The 25,403-nt window shown below is 36.5% G+C and overlaps 2 protein-coding genes across 2 annotated transcripts; both read left to right on the top strand.

Annotated features, from left to right (window-relative positions):
• Positions 1-1,373: 1,373 nt before the first annotated feature.
• On the top strand, positions 1,374-20,864 carry LOC120075504 (oligomeric golgi complex subunit-like protein). Its single transcript, XM_039028954.2, has 12 exons — positions 1,374-2,084; positions 2,868-3,074; positions 8,389-8,725; positions 9,120-9,281; positions 17,412-17,511; positions 17,600-17,815; positions 17,912-18,017; positions 18,218-18,418; positions 18,542-18,646; positions 19,185-19,310; positions 19,394-19,528; positions 20,512-20,864. Exons 1-12 carry the CDS (start codon positions 1,629-1,631, stop codon positions 20,623-20,625), a joined length of 2,265 nt encoding a protein of 754 aa, XP_038884882.2. The 5' UTR covers positions 1,374-1,628; the 3' UTR covers positions 20,626-20,864.
• A 1,680-nt stretch (positions 20,865-22,544) lies between these two features.
• LOC120075505 (elongation factor 1-delta 2-like) lies at positions 22,545-25,117 on the top strand. The gene is made up of 8 exons (XM_039028955.2): positions 22,545-22,707; positions 23,173-23,280; positions 23,359-23,475; positions 23,597-23,666; positions 23,815-23,932; positions 24,027-24,140; positions 24,563-24,724; positions 24,870-25,117. Coding segments are annotated over exons 2-8 (669 nt in total). The 5' UTR covers positions 22,545-22,707; positions 23,173-23,194; the 3' UTR covers positions 24,872-25,117.
• Positions 25,118-25,403: the final 286 nt, after the last annotated feature.

The raw sequence follows: 25,403 nt of genomic DNA on the forward strand, positions 1-25,403 counted from the left end.
TTTGGTAACATATTATTTTGACCAACTCAATCTAAAATATAAGACACAATAATATAATAATATTATTGTACAAAAATAAAAGAGGAAGACACCATATAGTCTTTACTAATATTCAATTAATAATTGCATACACATAATATAATTAAAGTAACACAAATATAAGAATATCGTCAAATATTATCAATCATATTTAAACTTAATCCACAACATGATTAATCAAATTTAACCTTAAATCATCAATATGCTAATTTAAATTAGATCTACTAATGACTATTCAGATACCCATTAAATTGTAAGTGGATGCAATAAATCAAACTAATTATTAAACGCAAATTCATAATTTTAACTTCAGATCAAGTAGTAGTCACCAAAACCATACTGAAAGCAAAATAGTTATAACATTGAGTTGTAGTAAGGAAACAAGAAATTACTTGGACTTCTGAAATCGGCAAGAACAATTAATTAAAAAAAACTTTCAGACCACCCAATTCCTTGAATTAAAAAAGCTATTGGCAAGCGACAATTGTTATGAAACCCACGCACGCACAGCTGACAAAACCAAAAATACTTTAAATCTTTGAATTCTTTAGACCAAAAATACTTTATCCCGCCGATGAAACCAAGATTTAAAGAATTAAAGATTCTATAAGTTCTTTACTGAAACCAAAATTATTAAAAAAAAATAAACCAATGGAAAATAAATTTAAGCCAACAATCCAACATGAAATTCAGGCTCTGATACCACTTGTTAACATAAATACTCTATATCTATATTGAATAGATAAACCCTAATTAACTAAAAATGGGCTTCTACCCATTAAGTCCATACTCGGAATCTAGGACCTTAATTAATTAGATCACATAATAGGGCTCAATCTAATAAAATAACCCAATGTGATAAATTATTGATCTACATACATAGCTCATACTTTAATTAAACATATTATTATTTAAATATGTCTAACAAGATCAAGCGACACTTCCAAACAAGAATTTCGAGCCTATGGGAGACAAAAGGAGGGACAATTTTGTGATTCTATATGTGATGACGTCAGCCGAAGGTCAATTGACATTTTTTTTAAAAAAAGGGGGTCATTTGGCATTATGGGCCTAGATTTTAAGTCATTGGCCCAAATTTCCTCACGACCTTCTCCGCCCACTGTCGTCAGTCACACCTCCGTCCGCCTCCCATCCATCTGCACCACCGCTTCGATCGCCAGTCATTGACGTGCAGCTGCTGAGTTGCCGTCGACTTCTCTCTCTTTAAAGTTTTGCTCTCTGCCTCGCATATCGTAAAAAAAAAAAAAATCAAATCAAATCAGATTGAACCAAAAATCGAACTAGTTCGGTTCGAACTGGTTCGGTCCGGCCGTATTCTCCGAAGAACGAACTCATTTTTCTATCCTCCTCAGAAAAAGGATGATTCTGTACTTGTAGTGACGGTAGTTGACGGTTTAAATTCCAGTCTCCTGCATGAACAAATCTTCTATCATCTTCAAAAATTGGTACATCGATCTGTGATCTCAGGCTGACGTCTCCATTTTCATTGTTCATAGTTCTTTTCTGATTGTTCCGGACGTTCACCACTATTCAAAGCGACCGGAGAACTACTAGGAAAGCCAAATACCATGGCGGATCTGATTCCACCACCACATAGATCAGCCAACGACTTCTTTTCCGATCCACTCGATTCTCATCCTCTCTGGTTCAAGCCCGACCTATTTCTCTCCCCGAATTTTGATTCCGAGTCCTACGTATCTGATCTCCGAACATTTGTCCCATTTGACACCCTCCGATCTCAGCTCCACTCTCATCTTTCCGCTCTGAACCGCGAGCTCATTGACCTGATCAATCGTGACTATACCGATTTTGTCAACTTGAGCACAAAGCTTGTCGATGTGGAAGCGGCAGTCGTGCGAATGCGAGCTCCTTTGGTTGAACTCAGGGAGAAAATTGAGCAATTCAGGGGTTCGGTGGAGTTTTCTCTCTCAGCTTTGCAGAATGGATTGCGGCAGAGATCAGAGGCAGCATCGGCCAGAGAAGTCTTGGAATTGTTGCTCGATACATTTCACGTCGTGTCGAAGGTAGTGTGTGTTTTCAAATTTCATTTTGATGGTAAATGGTATCCATGACTAGGGTAGAGTGCATTTCAGTTGGTATTTCGAATTCCAAAATGTCGAGAAGTTTTTAGAGAGTTGCACGGACTGGAATGTAGAGTGTCGACTACCAATTCAGTTCCTAGTTCTCCCGAATGTCGGAAACAAGTTTGTTTAGACTAGTAGTATTAATCGTGACCCGTGTATACACAAATAGGCCGTGTATGAGTTTTGCAGAAGGGAAGGTGTGCAAAAATTGGTAAAGTTTTAAAATATAATTCCCATATTTTTCTGGAATTTGATATGTATCAATGCTTCTCATGAACTTTGATGAAATTTTGTTGTGCATTTTGATGTCATCATTGTATGTGTTGTATAAATTCCAGACTTTCTAGGATTGGCCCCTTCTGGAGAATAGAATAGCAAGAGAATTGTTTAACATTTATAAAATTGTCTTGCGCCATTGTTGAAAGAGAACTTCACCCTAGAGAAAAGGCTGGATAAGAAAAGTGAAATTTCACAGGAAGTTTGTCTAACCTCTCTCACTCTCTGTTGATATGCTTATATAGTACATTCAGGTTAAGTAGGAAGATTGTGCTGTAAAATTCCATTTATGGCTATACTCATCTTGACCATTGTTAAGATTATTCGTTTGTGCCTTTATAAAGCTTTGATTCAATATAAGTTGATCTTGTTTTCCTAGATCTTTGTGCAGGTAGCTTCATACTTATTTTCTATCTGTCATACTCAGTTGGATCTTGATGGATGCAGGTTGAAAAACTGATCAAGGAGCTTCCAAGTGCACCTGCTGATGGCTCAAATGGAACCACGAATTTAACAGATAAAAGTGCATTAAGTAATGGTGCTTCTTTACCACACATGGAGAATGGAACAAATCTTAGAGAAACACAAAGCATGCTGTTGGAAAGAATCTCCAGTGAAATGAATCGGCTGAAATTTTACATCGCTCATGCACAGGTCTTGTCCTACACTCCTCATAGAACTCTCATGCCATCAAAGTGTACATTCTTGGAAAGATTTAGTGATAAATTGGTGCAAACCAAAGCTCTAATTTTGAATCAATATCAATTCTTTCTTTAAATGAGAGAGGTGTTTTATTTATAGGAAAATGGTTACAAGTAGGCAATAACAACTAACTAACAAGTAACTAACTGCTTACTAACTAACTTTTATTCTAACTTCTTTACATTGATTCTTGGTACACCATATTCCACCCCCCTAAAATTCAGACTCAATCTTGAGGCTATCAAGAAGCTACCCTGAATTCATCAGGGGCTTTCAAATTTGCTACATTGAATATTGGATTGATGTGAAGGTCAACCGATAGCTCAATGCGATAAGATTGGAACCATATCTTTGTAGGATTTTAAAAGGCCCCAATTGTCTATCTTTTAGCTTGTTGTAAGCTCCAGTTGAGAATCTTGTCTTATGTAGGTGGATCATTACAAGGTCTCCTTCTTTGAAATTGACCTCTCTTCTTGATTTGTCATTAGTTTCGTTGTAAGGCTGTGTGGTCTTCTCTAAATGGTCATGAACTTCTCGGTGCAATACTTCTATTCTTTCAATCATACTTCCAGCTTCAAGACTAACATCCACAGAAGAAGGTAAGTTGGCAAGATCAAATGTAAGTCTAGGAGGTTGAGTGTATACTACTTCGAAGGGACATCTTCCCGTTGATCTATTCTTCATGTTATTGAAAGCAAACTCTGTTTGAGTAAGGGATAAATCCCATTGCTTTGGTCATGAACCACTTAAACATCGTATAAGATTTCCCAGCATTCTATTAGTGATTTTTGTTTGATCGTCAGTTTGTGGATGTGAAGTGGTGTTGAACATCAAACTAGTGCCAATCTTCTTCTATAAGGTACGCCAAAAATGACTTAAGAATTTCACGTCCCTATTTGAGACAATTGATTTACGTACTCTATGAAGTCGAACTACCTCTCTAAAGAAGAGGTTAGCAATATAGACTGCATCACTTGTTCTCTTGCATGCTAGAAAATGACCCATTTTGCTGAAACAATCCACAACCACCATGACTGCATCATATCCCCTTCGTGTTCTGGGTAGACCAAGAACAAAATCAACATATAGGTTTTCCTTAATGGTTGTGGGGATCGGTAATGGAGTATATAATCTGGCATTTGTAGAAGTTTCGTCGGTTTTTTGACAAACAGCACACCTTCCGACAAAATTATTAACATTTTTTCGAAGTTGTGGCCAATAGAATTGATTGGATACTAATTCAAATGTTTTGTCTTGGCCAAAGTGTCTTGTTAAACCTCCGGAGTGAGCTTCTTTTAGGAGGGCTCCTCGCAGAGATGTATAAGGAATACACAATTGCTCTCCTTTGAATATGAAACCATCCATAATATGGAAGTCTTCAACATTCAAGAAATTAGTACACTTGTACCAAATATCAGGAAAGTCTCGATCATTTTCATATAATTCTGTTAGGTGAGAAAATGCACTTACTTCTGTAGCTAATGTAGTTAGAATCAGCCCTTTTTGACTAAGAACAGGAGCAACCATATTCTCCTTGCCTGATTGATGCTTGATCACGAATTCAAATCTTTGTATAAATGAAATCCACCGCGCATACATACTTGTATTCTTTTGAGATGGTAAGTATTTGAGTGAAAAGTGGTCTGTAATTAGGAGAAACTCCTTGGATAGAAGATAATGCTCCCATTGTTTGAGAGCACGAACAAGAGTATATAGTTCTTTCTCATATGTACTCCATTTCTGCCTTGAAGGACTGAGTTTTTCACTAAAATACTCAAGCAGGTGGCCTTGTTGAGACAGGACAGCTCCAATAGCAGAGGTACAAGCATCCACACCTACTTCAAAAGGTGAAGAGAAGTCTGGTAGCTTCAAAACAGGGCTGCTGCTCAGCTTGTTCTTGGTGTTTTCAAAGCTGATATTGTTTTTGGTGTTTTCAAAGCTGATATTGTTTTGGGCCCCAAGTAAAGCTCCCTTTCTTTAGACAATCAGTCAAGGGTGTTGTCATAGAGCTTAAGTTCTTGATAAATTTCCTATAAAAGGAGGACAAGCTAAGGAATGCTTGGACATTTTTCACAGAACAGGAGGTAGGCCATTGAGTGACAACGTCAATTTTCTTCGGATCGATTCTAATTTGACCATGGTGGTCGAAGACATTTGACTGGCTGGTCGAGCGCGTCTGGTGGCTCTTTGAACCGATCAGGGAGGCGCGACTGGCTTCGTTTGGCTAGGCAGCTGCGTCTGGGTTGGTTTTGGCTCCTGCTGAGAGCGCTGCCGGCTTAAGGAGATGCGGAAGCGTGGTCTGAAAATACCGTTCTACAACCGCCTGTACAACGACGTGGCGCCACTGATTCCTGCGGAGGCAGTGCTACTCGTTGGTGGAGACTATGACTCCACTGGTTGATTCTCGTCAATGACGGCTAGGATTTCATCTGATGGAAAAGGTAGAAGAAAAGAACACAACATTTACGTGGAAAACCCTAGAATAGGGAGAAAAACCATGATACTAGAACTCTTTTATTATTCTTTTTCTATATCACATACAAGCAAATGGCACATATATAAATAGATACGTAGGAAACCCTAATACAAATCGAGGAAAGATGAAATTACTAAAACGCCCTTAGGGTTCAAAGGTGAAGACCCTTTTACTTTCAATAATCATAATAAGAAAGTGGCTTGTCTTGAAATGTATGTTGATTTCTCTCAAACCAAATTTCTGCAAGGAGAGCTGTCTGTTGCATTAGCCCATAAAGTTTGAGCCTGTACTTTTAATGAAGGGCCCACTAAAATTTGAATGACAGTTGGACTTGAAATAATTCCTCCAAACATAATGAAGCTTAAATGAAAAAAAGAAAAAGCTTCGTCCAACATTCCATCAAATAACAGCGTCCAAAGAAAATATGAAGAGAATCTTCATTATCCATCAAAGAAAGAGGACAAACTGAGGGCAATGAAGGATGACTTGGAAGCTCTTTTTTAAGAGTTTTTGAGCAATCATAACCCAGATAATTACGCTAACTCTTCTTGGACAGCACGATTTCCACAAAGCTTTATAAAGCTTAACATCCATAGGAGGAGATGCCATCAGATACTTAAAAAGAGAGTTAACAGAAAAGAACCTGAACCTGAAGACAGAAAAAGAACCTGAACCTGAAGACTCCAATTTCCAGTGTCTAGAATCATGCCTATCGACCAACCTTTGACCAATGAGAGAAGCCAACAGCCCGACAAATCCCAACTACTGATATATAAGAGCCAAAACTGTTGAAACTCCAACATTTCTTCATCCTTCTAAATATCCTAAAATTGATTGACCAAGAGTGTGTGAACAGAACCTTTTGGGTTATTGCAATTCTTAGTAAACTTGGGAAAAGAGAACCCAAGGAAGAATTACTCAGCCTTGCCAAAATAAGATTATGCATCCATTACCAAGTTTAAAGGCATCAAGATTTTCCACTTGAAGCCAAGCTCTAGAAATGTTTATCCATGGGCTTCTAAGACTTCTTCCATAGTTACCCAAGGTCTGCCAGTTATGGGAACCATTTCCTTGAATACTCTCCAGTCTCCACCAATTTACGCCATAAAGCTTCCTTTTCAAAAAATAAATCTCCAACCCACTTTGCCAACAAAGCTAAGTTTCTGTTTTTAAATCCCCAAAACCAAGTCCCCCATTCTGTTCTTGTTTTGAAACCACAGTCCACTTAACCAAGTGATTACTGCCATTAACCTCTTCCCAAAAGAAATTTCTCATGATCTTTTCAATTTCCGAAATCACCTTTGGGGGCATTGCAAAGGAAGACATATAATAAGTGGGGAAGTTTTCAAATTAGAAAGAACTGCCTTATTCAAAGTGAGCCTTCCTCCTCGAGACAAATTAAACTGCTTCCATTTATCCAATTTCTTCAATTATAGGCTTCCAAAAAGATACTTGTTTCGGATAACTGCCAAGAGGGAGGCCAAGATACATAAAAGGAAGTGATTCATTCTGCCTTGCAATTCATTTGAGAAGCTGTGGTCAGCACTTTTTCTTCTTCCATGTTCACACCACACACCACACAGTGCACATTTTTCCCAATTGATTTCTTGACCTAAACACCACTTAAAAAGCTCAATGATCTTTGTAAGAGAGTTCAACATATTGTCATCAATCTTTCAAAACATCGCAGTGTCATTGGCATACTGGAGATTTGAAACATGGACCTTTTTCTTTCCAACTACAAAGCCGTCAAATAACTCTTTCTCATGAACAAGGTCAACAAGAGAACTCAACAGCTCACTTACCAAGAGGAAAAGGAAAGGAGAAAGAGGATCCCCTTACCTAATCCCTCTTGATGCATTTATTCTCCCACGTGGTCTTCCATTTCTAGAAACTGAGAATTTCGGATTCCTTACCGGTATTCTTGCACCAATTGAACCAATTACGTTTATATTCTTACACATTTGAAATTTACAGAACAAAGATGATTTTCTCATGGGTTAAAAGATGAGGTTATGGAACTTTCAGTTTTGTCATCCACACCATTTGTTCGGCAAGTAATTTCCCATGGAATATGTGGATGATCCTATAGTTTGTTTATAGTTTCATTCCCCCAAACTGATGAATTTTTTTTCCCACTCTGTTTTGCTTTCTTTATATTTTATTTTTTTAAAACAAATAGATATATTTAGTTATCATGACCATTTAGTGCAAGATCCAGAAAAGTAAAAATCCCCTACCATTACATGTAAAAGTAAAAATAAAAGAATTGAGTTAGCTCCCCCCAAATCAATGTCAAGGGGTTGGGAGACTGCTTATATTTCACCATGTTTGTGAAATCCCCCCAACGTCAGTAGACGATGCCCAACAAGTAGCTTATGCATCCTGTCCAGACTGTAAATTAATGAGTTGATTGTCGTTTATAATACTGCATTCCAAACATCTGTTAAATTTCGGAACTGCCAAGAGATCAAAATTTTCTCAAGTATCTCAATGGCTAAACATTGCAATAACACATCAGCCCATGTTGATGGTCCACCCATCTCAATTTCAACTACTGGGGATATTTGTAAATTGCAACCTTGCAACTCTGTCTTGCCATTTACTTTCTTTATCTTAACATTTAGTATAGGCCATCTTGGATAGTTCCTGATTCAATTACTAATTTAATGAATAATGAGAATGATAGTAGGGGAGAGCAAACTCTAATACCTTGTTAGCAGTCTTGGCTTCATCTTGAAGATACTTCTGTATCCATACCTATTGTTTTTCTGTGTTATGCCAGTACAGAATCTTCCCTTCATTCAAAATATGGACAAGAGGATTCAGAGTGCCAGCCTATTGTTGGACACGAGCTTGGGACATTGTTTTGTTGATGGACTTGCACATCATGATGAAAATGCTATTTACAACTGCCTACGTGCCTATGCTGCCATAGATAACACCACAAGTGCAGAAGAAATTTTTCGCACTACTATTGTATCACCAGCCATTCATAAAGTTATTCCACATAGAGTTTCTGGCCTGGATGCTGGATCATCTGATGATGATTTGGAGAATGATTACAAGCAAATGAAGCAATATATTGATAAAGACTGCAAATTTTTGTTAGAAATATCTGCTACAGGTTATTTTCCTTTTCTTTCCATTCTATTATCGTCAATGTACAACAATCTTGTTATTTTATGTTGCTTGAAAATATTCCATTTATCACTTTGGGTTGGTTCGATTCTTGTTTTAGTATGCATGTACTTCTGGTATACCATCTGTCAATAAACCATGCTTATTTGCTTTAGTCTTTTGAAAATTAGCACTTTCCAAGATCATCATTTTTGCGTTTGTTGACTATTGAAGTCAAATAAATAGCTTGGGAACTATTTCATGCGCTTACATTTTTTAGGTTCATTTTAATAACTCCTTTGGTGATTCTTTTGCACTAGATTGCTATATTCAATCTTTGAACGAACTAATATGTTATTGTTGGGATAATGTGATTAAGCTATTAATTTTTATTCCTTCAGAAAACTCAGGACTACATGTATTTGATTTCTTGGCTAATTCAATCCTGAAAGAGGTTCTCTCTGCTATCCAAAAGGCAAAACCAGGTGCATTTTCCCCAGGGAGACCTACTGAATTCTTGAAGAACTACAAGTCGAGCCTTGATTTCTTGGCATACTTGGAAGGTAGAAAACTAACTCTTTTTCTCTGCGTTAATTTTGTGGATTTAAGTAATCTTACGCACTAAACTTGGAAACCTACAATATTACCTTAGAACAACTGTTTAGAGATCATATTATTACTTCTTTCAAGAAGGTAAGCCGCTCTCTCCTGTCTCCTCCCTCCCCTCTCTTACTCTCTCTCCATCCTTAGCTCCGACGGCCTCCTTGGATCTAACCAGCTGCTACTACGACAACTCTTTTCACTAGCAATTCGGAGATCTTCTACTATGGAAATCAAAAGTTGTAGCATCAATAATCAGCATTTTTATTCTTGGCGAGTGGAATCTGACTTTTATGTGGAAGATGTGGGAAAAAAAACAGACTGTCTCTTTATCATCCCAAATGATGGAAGGCTTGAAAGTGAATTTGATCAACATTTTGAAGGAAAATCCTAAGGATTTTTTCTCCAAAAAGTGCAGAGTAGATCGAGGCATTCATCGTATTGCAAAGTTCAAAATTCAGAATAGATGGTTCGTTGAATATGCCTTTTGGCCTTCTTCTGGTGGAAGAAAGAATATTCACATCCGAGCAGGTTTAAACAAACAGGGCTGGCATTCTTTCGTAACAATAATTTCAGAAAGTCTAGAGCTTAACCCATGAATCCCTCCAACCTCTCAATCTAGGGCACAGCAGAATGAAGACTCTTCAGTCGATTCACATGTTAAGGATCCAACAAAATCATTTGCAGAAGTTACAAGATCAAACATGGCTTTGAACTCTCGGGGAAAGTCAGAATATGTACAACCCCACAGGTTTCTAGCTCAAGCTTCATCATATTGGATCAAAAGAGAAAAAGATATGCTAAATTTGAATCTTGATTCCATGCTAGTTGTGACAAGATTGATGGGGTATTACTCTTGGGCCGATATTAAGAACACTCTGGAAGAATTTTTTCAAGTCTCCATTGTAATCAATCCATTTTTGGATGATAAAGCCTTCATAAAATGCCACAAGGAAGTGGATTCTGAATTCACAAATGGACAATGGTATGAATTGGGAAATTTCATCTTAAACTAGAGCGTTGGTCAAAGTCAGAACATTCTTTACCAAAGGTCATCAGCAGCTATGGAGGTTGGATTTCTATTAAGAATTTGCCACTACCATTTTGGAAAAGTTCAGTTTTTAAAGCTGGGCTTCCATCTGGGAGGCCTTGTTCAGATTTCTTCACAAACATTAAATCTTTTTGATTGTTCATCAGCATTAAATAAGGTAAAAGAGAACTTATGTGGTATTATTCCAGCGTTCTTAGACATCGAGGGATGTAAGTCTGGGCAAATTTTCAATTTTCTTTGAAAATAAGGAAGATCTGAATTCACAGTAGAGCTTTTGTTCGCTCAGAGAATGTTTGGCTCACCAACATGAGTTGAGTTGAGTTGGTATAATATACCAACTCATTGTTTGACCCACCAACTTTAAATGTTGGTGGAGTTGAGTTGGTATATTTTACCAACTCACCCCAACTCTCTCTTCTTCCTATGTTTTCAATGGCTCCACCCATCGGCCATTATCACACTCCGAAAACTAACTTCGGGTTTCGAGAACCACCTCCGATGACAACTCCGACGACCAACTCCAGGCTCTGACAACCACCTTCGATGACAACTCCAACGACCAACTTTGGGCTCCGACAACCACCTTTGATGACAATTTCGGCAACGAAATCTGAACTCCAACAACCACCTCCGATGACAGCTTCGGCGACCAACTCTGAGCTTTGACAACCTTCGCATGACCAACTCCGACAACCACCTCTGGTGACCCAACTCCGACGACCAATTGGCTCCGACAACAAACTCCGACAACCACCTCCGACTACGAACTTTGATGAAAATCACCTTCGATGATCATCTTTGAACGAGAAACTTTGACGACTAACTCGAGGCTTCGACAACCACCTTCGACGACAAACTTCGACAACCAACTCTAATACTACCTTCATGCGACTAACTTCGAGCTCCGACAGTCACCTTTGACTACAATCTCCAAAGAAAATCATCTTAGATGATCAACTTCGACGACCACTTTCGCCCGACCAACTCCGGGATTCGAAAACCACCTCTGATGACAAACTTCGACAACCAATTCCAATACACCTTCATGCGACCAACTTCAGACTCCGACAACCACCTCCGACTACAAACTCCAGCAAAAATCATCTTCGATAATCAACTTCGAAACTACTTCCGACTACTATAAGACTGATGACTGTTAAAGTATATTGTAGGGTTGTCGATTATATAAAAAATATTATTTTGTCTACATTAAGTGCAATATTCATACGTAATGAATTCACATATCAAATGAGCGTTAAGAATATTTAGACGAAAAGTATGTATGAGTTAAAAAGTATGTAACATATAACAAAAAAAACCATAAAAATATTAATTTTTTTCTTGGAACATTTTCCAGTAAGAATTAGTGAAAATATAGATTTGTTCTTTGATGATCCTCCAAATTTAGAGGAAATGAAAGTAAAACTGTGAAGAAATGTGGTAACATTTCATTGGTTGTTGCAATGATGAGAGAGATTTAATTAAAAAAATTCATGACATAGTAAAAATATAGAGCTAACAATGGGAGGAAGAAGAAAAAGAAGGAGATGATAATGAAATGTATTGAGAAAAATTAGCTAGAATTAGAACTTTTGATTTCGCTTTAGTTTCTCATTTTATTTAACCATATTTCTACAAGAAATGTAGTGGGTTAATCGTTGTTCATTGCCCAAAAAGAAAGAAAGAAAGAAAGAAAAATTTTAAAAATTAAAAGAAAAAATTGCAATCCATATTTTATTCAAACAAAAATGGGTAGAGTTATTGAATAAAAAAATTTCAAAACAAAAATAGTAATCATAAAAGCATATTATTTAGAGTTCAAAAACTGAATCAGATACCCTTACATATGAACTCAACTCTGCACCCCAAACACAAACATACGAACTCAAATCAAATAACTTTGCACCCTAAACACAGACATATGAACTCCACATATATATGAACTTCACTGACATGAACACCAGACATCATATGTCAACTCAGAGCCCCAAACAGCCCCTTAAGGGTTGTTTCGTGGCAACGGACTTCACAAATCCATTGGACATAAACCAAATTAAAAAGGTTATGATTGATGAAGGATTTGAGGTAGATGTCTTGAATGAAGAGGCGGTCCAAATTCCAGCGGATATGGAGAAGGAATTGAACTATTTGATCCAAATTCCAGACGCTGTAGAGAACGGATTTTTAGAACCTTCATTAGCACTCGCAGCAAACATCTGGGGTTCTAAAAGTATTGATGAGCTGGCAGTAATCAATCCGGGCATTGAAAGGATAGATGAATTGGCAGCTGGCACAATAAATAAGGAGCATTCGATGTCCTCAAATATGGAATTATTACAAAACAGTTCACATGCCAATGAAAACATACCGGTGCAATTAATTCATTCCAATATCCAAACAACGAAATTCTAAGAGACAGTCCAAGAGGCATGGAAGATCAGGGGCTGATTGCAGAAGGCTTAGAAGTTGAAGAGTCTCTTCACTCTCGGTTACCTCAACCAACAGATTCAATTTTAATTTCCCAGCAGCCACATATTAGAAGATGAAGAGACAGACCTGCATACCTTGAAGAACTCAGACTCTGACAGCCCTGTACATCCATCTTCTCCGACTCTTTACCATACACGGAAATATTCATCTAATTTTCTGGTAAATCATTTGACAAATTCAGATTTCTTAAAGGAAAGTTGTACTCAAATTTTAATTCCTCATCAAAACAGTCCCACGAGAAAATGCCACTCTTCACCAATCATTGTTCATTTGGACCTCAATTTTCCAGGATCATCTATCCCCTTTGTTCATGGTACGTTCACTCAAGAGTATAACAGCAGCATCAAGATTCAGACGAGACTCCAATGTCAGTGTTAGTAGTGAGGAGATAGATCAGTACATTCCTGCACCAGATGAAGAAGCACCAATCACTGATAAAATAGGAGAAGCTTATAAGGTGTTATTCCTTCAACAACAACAACCCTTGGTACAAATTTCTCCCTTATCTCCTTCCCAAATTCCCTCCATATTTTCGTCTTTAGTTGCTGTTTTGGGTTTCAATTGCAGGAGATCACATCCCCCAAGGGGATTGCATAATCATGAAGATAATTACTTGGAACATGAGAGGCCTCAATGAAAAATCCAAGATAACAGCCTTGATGCATTTCTTACAATCTCACCATCTAGATATTGTTCTCATCCAAGAAACAAAGAAGCCAGACTTTGACCACCATTTTATTAAATCAATATGGAGTTCGAATGGGATCGGATGGACCTTTGTGGAACATATGGAAAATCAGGGGGCTTGCTTACAATGTGGGATGAAAGTAAGGTATCTCCATTGGAATTTCTTAAAGGTGGATACTCTCTATCTGTCAAATTCAGAACTTTATGTAACAATGATTGCTGGGTGATAAATATATATGGAGCCAGGGATTATAGAGAATGAAAATTTCTTTGGCCAGAACTCGCATCCTTATCTCACTATTGTTTGTGGAGCCTTGGTGTTTAGGGGGAGATTTTAACATTACCAGGTGGATTCACGAATGAATGCCTGTTGGAAGATTAACAAAAGGGATGAGAAAATTCAGCAAGTTCATCGAGGAAGTGGGTTTACCGGAAATTCCCTTATCAAATGGACAATACACATGGTCAAGAGAAGGAAATTCAAGATCTCATTCCCTTATTGATCATTTCTTAGTCAATAAGGATTTGGATGAGCTGTTTTCAAACTCCACTCTTAGTAGGAAAGCAAGAGTTTTTTCAGATCATTTTCCATTGCTTTTGGAAATGGGATCGATTCATTGGGGTCTTAGTCCATTCAAGTTTTGTAACAGCTAGATGTTGAATATTGCTTGCTCAAATCTCATCAAGAAAACATTGGAAGAAGATCAATCAAGCAGCTGGGCTGGGTTCGTCATTAGCCTAAAATTGTGCAAGTAAAGAAAAACACAAAGGTCTGGTTTTCACAGAATTCGAAAGAGAAAAGAAAAGAAAGGAGAAAGACCTTATTTCTGAGTTAGAGTTCTTTGATTTGAAAACTGAATAGGAAGCTCTCCCACCTTTGGAGGAAGACATTCGGTTAGCAATCAAAGGTGAACTTCTGAATTTGTATTCTATGGAAGAAATGAATTTAATTCAAAAAAGCAAACTGAATTGGCTGAAATTGCGAGGTGAGAACACTGCCTTCTTTCATCGTTTTCTCTCGGGGAAAAAAAAAAAAGAGAAGACAAAATCTGATTACTGAATTGATGTCAGCTGATGGAGTTTCTATACAATCATTTCGGGCTATAGAAGATGAGATTTTATGCTACTTTGCTTCATTATACAAGAAATGGCTGGGGCCTAGATCAATCCCCTCGAACATTAGATGGAAACAAGTAACAACCCTTCAAAATTCTTTCCTCACAGCACCATTTGAAGGAGAAGAAATCCTACATGCTATAAAGGCTCTAGGTAAAAATAAAGCATCCAGTCCTGACGGATTTACAATTGATTTTTTCCTGGAATATTGACAAATGCTCAAGGACATTTTCCAAAAAATGTTCAATGAATTTCATTTAAATGGAAAACTCAATGCATGTATCAAGGAAAGCTTTATATGCCTTATTCCAAAGGAAGTTGATTGCCTACATGTCAAAGACTATCGGCCAATAAGCCTTACTACATCCTCCAACAAAATTCTCACTAAAGTCCTAGCAGAAAGACCGAAGAAGGTTATGCCAACATTGGTGCCCGGCTCTCAAAGTGCTTTCATAGGGGGATGACAAATTCTTGGTCCGGTGCTCATAGCAAATGAGGCAGTAGAGGACTATCGGGCAAAAAAGAAGAAGGGATGGATACTCAAATTGGATATGGAAAAATCCTTTGATAGAGTAGATTGAAGTTTTCTGGAAAACATTCTTACTCGTATTAGCTTTCTTTCAAAGTGGGTAGAATGGATTAGTGGATGCATCTGCAATCCGAAATTTTCAGTTTACATCAATGGAAGACCTAGAGGTTGTATCTCAACCTCTAGAGGAATACGTCAAGGAGATCCGCTTTCACCATTTTTATTCCTCATTATTAGTGAGATCCTTCGTATTCTTATATCATAAAACACAAGAATGGACTGTTTGAAGGCTTTGTGATTGGAAAAGATAAAGTCCGCCTTTCCATTTTATAGTTTGCACATGACACCCTTCTGTTTTGCAAATGAATTTGCTTATACAAACAATTGGCTTTTATGAATGGTGCTCGGGGCAGAAAGTAAATTGGGAAAGATCAGCCCTTTATGGAGTCAACATTCAATAGTCTACTCTGATCTCTACTGCTGCACATTTGGGTTGTAAGGCTGGAACATTTCCATTCATTTATTTGGGGCTGCCTCTAGGGGGATACCCCAAAAAACATGCATTTTGGCAGCCTATAATAGACAAAATTCACTTGAAGCTTGATCGTTGGAAGAGATATAATTTATCTCGAGGGGACCGATTAACACTTTGTAATGCTGTATTGGCAAACCTTCCAACGTACTACATGTCAATCTTCCACATGCCCAGCTCAGTTATTGCCAAATTAGAAAGATTAGTGTGCAATTTTTTCTGGGAAGGACAAAAAGGCGGCAAGATAAATCATCTAGTCAAGTGGGATATAGCTTCAAAAGCATTGTCAGATGGTGGTCTTGGGATAGGAAATCTGAAAAACAGAAACTTGGCATTGTTTCTTAAATGGAATTGGTGGTTTATGAAGGAGCCTGATGCATTTTGGCGCAAAATTGTACAAAGTATATATGGTGTTGATACTTATCATTGGCATACAGCTGGAAAATTTGGATTGAGTCTACGCAGCCATGGATTAATATTTCAAAAATCTGGAACAGTTTCAATAAATATGCAGCTTAGATTTTGGGTAATGGCTTGATGATTTCTTTTTGGAGTGATCCTTGGTGCATGGATCGCCCTTCAAGGTAACATTTCCTCTTCTATTTCGGGTTGCCTCCACCCCAAATGATAATGTAAATGCTCACTAGGATACAACAACCTCCTCCTGGAATTTTCTCTTTCGTCAACCTCTAAAAGAAGAGGAGATTTCAGAATTCCAGCAGCTGTTAAGTAATTTGGAAAGGAAAAGATTATCCCAATCCCTTGATTCTAGAATTTGGTCTTTGGAATCATCATGCAAATTCACTGTTAAATCACTTTTTAAACATTTAATCGCTTCATCTTCTATGGATAAGGGCATTTTTCGGGCTTTATGGAAGTCTAAGAGCCCCAAAAGAATTAGTATTCTGGTATGGATCATGATCTATGACACCCTCAACTGTGCAGCCACGTTACAACATAAGTAGAAAAGTCATTATTTATCTCCTTCCATTTTCCCTCTTTGCTTAGCATCCAGTGAGGACCTACAACATTTATTTTTTCAATGCTCATTCTCTAGTAAGTGCTGGTGGAAGTTGTTCTCATTTTTTTAATGTATCTTGGGTTTTTGGGAATTCTTTTTGAGATAATGTTTTGCAATTGCTGAGTGATCCCTCATTTTCACGCAAAAGCCAAGTTTTATGGTCGAATGCAGTTCAAGCTATATTATCAGAACTTTGGTTTGAATGGAAAGAAAGAGCCTTTCATGAAAAACCCATTGATTGGTCAGAGCGTTTTGCTTCAGCACGGCTTCTAGCATCTTCATGGAGTTCATAATCCAAGTTCTTTGCTGATTACTCTACACAAGATATATGCCTCAATTGGAGTGCCTTTATTCTAACGCTTAATTATGTTGCTTATATTTTAAGTCTATGATGTTTTGTCAATGACTTATATGTCTCATTTTGAGGTTATTTTATAATAGGAAATGATGAGGGTGCTAAGATTGTGTCAACCTGGTTGTAATCTAGTGCATCTACTGATCCTTAGTTCTCTTGAGTTGTATGACTCTTTATTTCCTTGTAATTTGAGCACTTGTTTCTTTTCATTATATCAATGAAAAGTTTGTTTCCGTTTCAAAAAGAATATTATTACGTCTTCCATGAATACTTCTTATGCATTGCATTAACATTGTCCAATTGGCATCGAAGGCTATTGTCCATCCAGATCTGCTGTTGCTAAATTTCGAGCTGCATCTGTATATAACGAGTTCATGAAGCAATGGAATATTGGGGTTTATTTTTCTCTGAGGTAATCAATTCAATTTTGTATGATTATACTCTAAAAGAAACATCATATTCAATGGGTTCAACTCTCTAATAACTTGATTCAACATCAGGCTTCAGGAAATAGCTGGGGCTTTGGATTCGTCCCTTTCAGCACCCAATCTAACCCCCGTACAAACTTCATCTTCTAGCCGGGAAAATAATCAGGATCTAACATTAAAGCCGAGTGTAATGCTTTTAGACTGCCTGACAGCATGTTGGAGAGATGATGTTCTCGTCCTTTCTTGTTCTGACAAGTTTCTTCGTCTATCTTTGCAGCTCCTTTCAAGGCGAGTGTGTATAGTAATTTCGATAGAATGGACATGTACATATCCATTATACTGATTAACAACTTACTAGCTTGCACAGTTGCTTAATGTGAACAGATACTGTAACTGGTTGTCATCTGGTCTAGCTGCCCGTAAGACGGGTACAGGCTCCCATCCAGGTTCTGAATGGGCTGTAGCAGCTACCCCAGACGATTTAATATATGTAAGCATCTCTCCACCCACACCCACCCCCCCCCCCCCCCCCCCCCAAAAAAAAAAAAGAAAGAAAGAAAGAAAGAACGAACTTTTCTTTAAAAAAAAAAATAATAGCAGTGGTGGTAGAAAGAATGTAAAACATAGTCACGAGATTGGGGATTTAGAATAATCCCACACCCAATTTCTAAAGAAATATTCGATATGCAGATAATCCATGACCTTGGTTATCTAGCCATGGTGGTTGCTGGTAACTTCTTGGAAACCGTTCTTCAGCTCCTATCGTCATGCACTGCAGATGTTCTTGATTCAGTCAAGCAGAGCATTTTGCACAGTGGAAAGTCATTGAATAATTTAGTGCCCAAAGTTATCGGTGCCATAGTAGCTTCACTGGTTGAGAAGTCTGTCGAGGTAAATGGTTGATTCTCATGTATGCTAAGTGTGCACGAGCACGAGATTGAAAGTTTCTCTAGATTATCCTATATATCGGTTTTTGGATCTTCTAAGTTGAATACTTTTCTGAAATTAATGTAGGACTTGAGACAGTTGAAGGGTATAACAGCAACATACAGGATGACAAATAAACCACTTCCTGTAAGGCATTCACCCTACGTATCAGGGTTGCTACGCCCCCTGAAGGTATACAACAAACTATTACTGCATTCTTTGAAGTATCTTAGAGGAATCTGGTTCTTTATGGACACTACTTTAGGAAATGCACCCAAATACCTAAGCATGCACCTTCAGGGGCACTGTGCACTTGGGCACCCTTTCAGTGCCTCGGCTGACGCTGACTGGGCACCGGGTGTGGCAGCCTCTCTTTGGCAAGTGAGGCCTAGACAATTTTTCTGAAGATTTTTAAACGCTTACTATTATGTTTTTCTTTTCTTTCATAACTTTTTGTACAGGATCTTACATAATTCGCATGCATAGGCTTAAAAGAGCTTTTCTTAGAAAAATTAAATAAAAGTGATTTTTTAAAGTATGTGTATAACTTGGACTAGTCACCTTTGGATATGTATATATATATTGGTTTTAGCATCGATTGATGCTTGGATCGTGAGGGGTAGAAGTTTAATTTCTAGTTCCAAATCTTTAAGCTTCATATCCAAGCAAACTGAAGTGACTTTATGGTTCTTTATTTGTAAACTGAATGCTACAATGTAAACTCCATCAGGCCTTATTGGATGGAGAGAGGGCGTCAACTTTTTTGACAGCAGAAACAAGGAATGCACTACTGATTGATGCAGTGACAGAGATTACTGCTCGCTATTATGAGCAAGCAGCTGATCTTGTTAGCTTGGTTAGTTCGGATATACCAAACTTTAGTTTCGACCTAGTTATTGATCTTAAAAGTATATTCTGCTCACTAATGTCCATGTCCAGGCTAGGAAAACAGATTCATCACTCCAGAAAATCCGGCAGGGAGTTCAAAGACGAGCTGGAGCAAGCTCAGATATTTCAGACCATAACATCTCTGACACTGACAAGATTTGCATGCAACTCTTTCTTGATATTCAGGTAAGGTACCACTGTTTTGATTGTAATTGCTTGCTGGGTCAAAATGGTGATGCTTCAATAGGTTCTAGACATATGCAGAAGCAGTTATTTTCTGTGATTAATACAATGTAATGGAACCATATAACATATGCTTTACTTATTTATGAGTTATAAAGGCCTATTTGAGATAACTGTGCTTTACTTATTTGTGAGTTATAAAGGGTCTATTTGAAATAACTTTCCAACAGTATTTAAAAATGAATATATATATATATATATATATTAAACACTTAGGGGGCATTTGGGGCGCTTAATTGGTTATTATAATTAGTGGGTTATAATAATTTTAGGGTTATAATAATTTGTGTTTGGGGTGCTGACTATTTTAGTTTAGGATATAATAGTTTGTTTGAGTGCAAACTATTTTTGTTTGGATAGGAAATGGTAAATAGAAGGTTTTGAAATAGTATTTACTATATTTAATTGTAGGTTATGAATTGTAAACACCAATATTATATTTGTTGACCTATACATGGAGTGAGCTATAATAACACCCACTCACCAACTCACCAACTTCAAGTTGGTGCCTCAAATGCCTCCTTAGAAAGTCATTTCAAATTTGCTCAATGTCTACTGAAGCCATATTAGAGTATTTGATAAAATATAGGTTGATTAGTATTTTAACGTAGTATCAATGTAGGAAGGTCATGTGTTTGAGTCCTTATAATGTCAGTTTCTCTGCCATTAATATTGATTTTCACTCGTTGGACCTCACAAATGATAAAAGAGTATTAGAGAGTATTGATAAAATATTAAATTTACCGTAACTCAGAAGCTTAAGCATTTTGAGTTGATTGGTGATATAACAAGCAAAATGTTCAATTTTTTTTTCCTTAGGTTCTACATCTTCAAAATTTTCATATTGAATCAATATACAACAAAGAGAAAGCCACCTAAAATCCATGGACCTTATACCAATTATGTGTGTCAATTTTCATTTGCAGGAGTATGGTCGCAACCTTTCAGGCCTTGGGGTTGAAGCAGCGAGTATTCCCACATACCGTTCATTTTGGCAGTGTGTTGCCCCTACAGATAGGCAAAGCTCCATTACTTTCTGATGTTCAATCATTTGGATGCATATACGTTGGCTTTGTGGATGTATTTTTTTTTTCTCTCCCTCTAAATTGGTATTTTGTTTTTTTTTTTGTAATCTTTTTTTGAGAAAGGTAAGTTGTTGCCTGGGTAATTAGTTACTTATCATACATTATTTGCCACACCTATTGGTCGCAGGCGATAGATGATCATAATGAGAATCAAAAAATTTTGTAGAATCAATCGAGAACGAAGCTTCCATGGACATGGTTTGATACAAAGATTTATTCAGTAGTCTTGAGTATGTTAGAAATTAGAATACTCCCTCTTTTATATTACAGTTTTTTTAGTGATAGACTGTTATAGACATCTATCTATGTTAGTGATGAAAATCTATCGCGGTCTAGCACTGATAAATGACGACATTTTAGTATATTTAAAAATATTTTCAGCAATTTAACTATTTAAAATAATTAATTTTTTTAAGCAAGGGAATGAATTCTAATTGACCGAGCTATGTTTAGGTTAATCTCATCTTGATTTTGGGAAGTGTTAAAGAATATTTTTTTTTCTATAGTTATTTTGGGGATGAAATGTCTCAATGTTTTATTTTACAGAACTTTCAAGCTTAATAACAATAGAGAAATAAAGGACGATATTTAAAAAGGTCAATTTCAACAATAAAAAAGTGTTTAAATACTAGTTTCATACATCAACTTTTAATCTTGTCACTGTTTGATCACCTTTCAAAATGTCTATCCCCCCTCCCCTCTTACAGAGTCTGTTTAAGTTTTTAAGCTTGCAAAATCAAAGGAAGAAACAATTGTTTTGCCCTTGCTATGCTTTTTCTCTTTTTAATACCTTGTTTGTATCTTATATAAATGACTAAAAGTGATGCTACCATTTAATTGACTTAAAACATGTTATCTCTGTCGGTCGGAGGTTTTAATTTCTCACTTTATATAGTTGAATTTAAAAAAAAAAAATCATGTTCATACGTACACATTCATAACTATGTCATTCATTTGTTAAAAAAATAAACATAAAAACAAGAATTGTTATTATTTGAAAGTTCAATAATTAAAATAAAGTTAAATTGCAAAAAGATGCTTTTAAACATTATCATTTATTTCAAAAACCCCCTTATATTTTTAAAAGTTGCAATATTACTCTTGAATTTTTAAAATCGTTTCAAAATTACCTTTAGAGAAGAAATCATTTAAAATTTCGGATAGAATTGTGACATGAAATATTGTGACATTAAGCATTCAATGCAAATTTGAATCATCCACATCATTTAAGATTATCTCCACATTGTTTCAATTTTGATTTTTCTTCCAAATTTTAAAAGAATTTTATTCTAATGATAGTTTTGAAACATTTGTGAAAATATAGGAGCAATATTGCAATCTTTAATAGTATTTAATGGTTCAAGAGCATTCTTTTTACCTACATAGAAAAAGAACATTTTTAAGGAAAAGTTCAAGAATATTTGTTATAATTTTAACCTTAAAATAAACATGTTAAAAGTTCATGTATCGAAATATAACAAATCTCAACATCAAATGATGAAAAATGGAGGAAAAACTGGGAAGTAAAATTAAAGAAAAAACTAGATAGTTAAGGATCTGTTTAGTAATCATTTCGTTTTTAAAAAATTGAGTATATTTTTTTCCAATTTTTTATCATGATCTGCATCTTTTAAAAAATACTGGTTGAATTCTTAGTCAAATTCTAAAAATAAAAACAAGTTTTAAAATGTTAATTTTGTAATTTTCAAAATTTGACTTGGTTTTATAAATTATTTATAAAAAATAGATAATGAAAGAAGAAATTTGGAGGTCAGCCTTAATTTTAAAAAATAATAAAATGATTACCAGATGAGGGATAAGAGATAAAAGTAAAATTTACACTAATTAAATACAAAAAAAAAATTGGATTAATTAACCTAATATAGGAAATCAATTGGCGTGGAGCTCAGTAACATAGCATAAATACGGCGCACCGGACCATGCCCTTCTTCCTCCTTTAAATATCAGGGCACAGCCGAAAACCCTAACAAATCTCAACCTTCGCCGCTACGCTAACCTGCAAAACTCCATTTCGAGGTCTGTCAATTTTTTTCTTCTCCTCGGTTTTTCTTCATCTACAATATGATCATGAATAAAACGATGATTACTTTCTTTAAATGCATATATTCCTCTAGCTCAAGAGGCCTGTTACTCAGTCCCTGGGTCGAATTCGAATCTTCAACGTTGTCTTTGGTATCTTTTGAAGAATTTATCCTAATTTTTTAATCGTATGTTTCACAATTTTCTTGATTTTATTGTAAGTTTAGTGTGCTGAGCCATTTAGTTAGGACCCAAATGCCACTCTTTGTTCCCCATAGCTGCCGGCGATTGAGGTTTTTTTTTTCTTTTTTTTTTTTTTTTGGTGTTCATGATTATTAGGATAGTGTAAACTTGATTTGGGTTTCATTTAAATATGAAATCCATCTAAGAAAAATAGAAAACTAAAGATTAACCATGAACGAGATTACGGACATATAACTAGACATTTGAATTTTGGCACAGAGAGAATTCGCATCACTTTGAAATGGCGGTCGCTTTCCATGATGTCAAATCAGCTGCCGGTTTGAAAAAACTCGATGAATACTTGCTCAGTCGTAGCTACATTTCCGGGTTAGTGGAACATGTATTGGGTTTAAATGTTATTGTGTGGATCTGGTTTTTGTGTGTTTGACAAACGATCATTCTCAGGTATCAACCTTCAAAGGATGACGTTACCGTTTATGAAGCGCTCTCCAAACCCGTATCCAGCGAATATGTTAACGTGTCTAGGTGGTTTAATCACATTGAAGCACTCTTGAGAGTTTCGTAAGTCATCAAAATTCAAAACTTTTTGGCTTGGTTTTACAGAATTCTTAATTGTGAATTTATGCTTATGGTTTCATTAACTATTTGTTCTGTAACCACTGGGTTTGATATTGGTTTTTAGCGCTGTTTTTGGAGAGGGTTCTGGCGTTAAGTTGGATGCAGTTGCAACCCCACCGGCTGCGGATGCAAAGGTGAAAACTTTACCTAATGTTTCCTTCTTTCTATATGTTATGTGTGCTGAGATGAGACATTGTCTCTTGGTGTATGCTCTATGCTATTGTTAGATTTGCTATAAATTTTTCATCTAAATTGTAGCTGGTATACACTGAATTTTATCAGGCTGCCGACGATGACGACGATGACGACATGGATCTATTTGGTGAAGAGACCGAAGAGGAAAAGAAGGCTGCTGAGGAGCGTGCAGCTGCCATCAAGGCTTCTGCAAAGAAGAAAGAGAGTGAGTTTCATTTACAATCGATCTTGGACTCATTTTAAATTGTCCAGTGATTTTAATGATGTGTAGTGCTTGTTCTCTTGGGTGTTTGTTTTAGGTGGCAAATCATCAGTTCTCATGGATATCAAACCTTGGGATGATGAAACTGACATGAAGAAACTTGAAGAGGCTGTAAGAAGTGTTCAGATGGAAGGCTTGCTTTGGGGAGCATGTATGTGTTCTGATATCCATCCTAGCAGTTTATAGGGGCATGATATTGCTTCATAGTGTTGGAAGGAATCTGCACTCCTTTTTTCTTTTTTTTTTTTGTTACCGTGACTTCACTATAATTGAAGGAGAATCTCCGTTTCCCTTCACTGCCCTCAAATCTAATTAAGATTCGAGTGCTTAATTGATTCAAGTTTTCATGATTTTATATGCTTATTTCTCCAGCACGTCAGTTGACTTTTTATCAAGAGGAAAATAGAATAGAAAATAATCATTTAAAAAAGAAAAAATCTCTGTAGTTCTCTAAATCGTCTTCTCTTGCCAGTGTTATTTGTCATCAACCATTTAAGTATTTTGTAATGTGTAATGTAATTAATTGTTATACCTTACGTGGATATGTTCTCATCCTTGTGGTTTAAATTGCAGCGAAACTCGTCCCAGTTGGATATGGTATTAAGAAATTGCAGATAATGCTCACAATTGTTGATGACCTTGTGTCTGTTGACAATCTCATTGAGGAACATCTGACAGCTGAACCCATAAACGAGCATGTTCAGAGCTGTGACATCGTGGCCTTCAACAAAATATGTAAGTCCCATTTCTATTAAGTTGCACTTGCACATAAGTTATTTGAATTTCATGTTTAGATTGCGTTTGATAAAAGCTACTTGACTCGTTCTGCTATCATCTTCAGACCTTCATTTTCTAAACCAACTATTGTTTCTGTTTGCAGAATTTTTGAGCTTTTCGTCAGAACCAAAGACTGGTTTGGAAGATGTTTATGAGTTTGGGGAAGATGTCTTAGAGCGTCTGTTTCTCATTTCTACTTCTTCATACTTGTTTCGTCTATGTTTGAAGTACTTTTCTTTCCCGCTTTTAATCGCGGTGTAGTCCCTCAGTTTTGTTTCTTAAATTGATTTGAAATGAGCTTCTAAAAATAATATTATTATAATTAATTATCATGTTTTGTTCTAGTATAAATGAATTTTGCTAATTTAAATGGGTAGGTTTAAATGGATTTTGCTAATTTAAATGGGTAGCTTTTGGCATGTATTTCGCTCTACTTTGAGTTCTTAAAAAGCGACAGCTTGGAGGAAGGATGCAATTAACTAGGGTGTTCAACTCGGGCTACTTAACTCAAAATATAAAAGTTGGGTTGGGTTAGTTTTTCTTGGATTAGGTTCGACTTTTTCTATTTTTAATTCATTTAGTTAAACAGCGTCTAGTGAGGTTCTTTTGGATTGAGTTGGATGGGATTGTGAGTTGG

Source organism: Benincasa hispida, chromosome 4 (genome assembly GCF_027475165.1).
Source record: "Benincasa hispida cultivar pf3 chromosome 4, pf3_genome.v1.1, whole genome shotgun sequence".
In the NCBI taxonomy this organism is placed as follows: domain Eukaryota; kingdom Viridiplantae; phylum Streptophyta; class Magnoliopsida; order Cucurbitales; family Cucurbitaceae; genus Benincasa; species Benincasa hispida.

Coding starts and splice junctions, on each gene's coding strand:
- LOC120075505 (XM_039028955.2), top strand. CDS start 23,195: ATGGCGGTCGCTTTCCATGATGTCAAATCAGCTGCCGGTTTGAAAAAA. Junction 23,476..23,596: donor GAAGCACTCTTGAGAGTTTC/GTAAGTCATCAA, acceptor ATTGGTTTTTAG/CGCTGTTTTTGGAGAGGGTT. Junction 24,141..24,562: donor AGGCTTGCTTTGGGGAGCAT/GTATGTGTTCTG, acceptor TTTAAATTGCAG/CGAAACTCGTCCCAGTTGGA.
- LOC120075504 (XM_039028954.2), top strand. CDS start 1,629: ATGGCGGATCTGATTCCACCACCACATAGATCAGCCAACGACTTCTTT. Junction 3,075..8,388: donor TTTACATCGCTCATGCACAG/GTCTTGTCCTAC, acceptor ATGCCAGTACAG/AATCTTCCCTTCATTCAAAA. Junction 8,726..9,119: donor GTTAGAAATATCTGCTACAG/GTTATTTTCCTT, acceptor TTATTCCTTCAG/AAAACTCAGGACTACATGTA.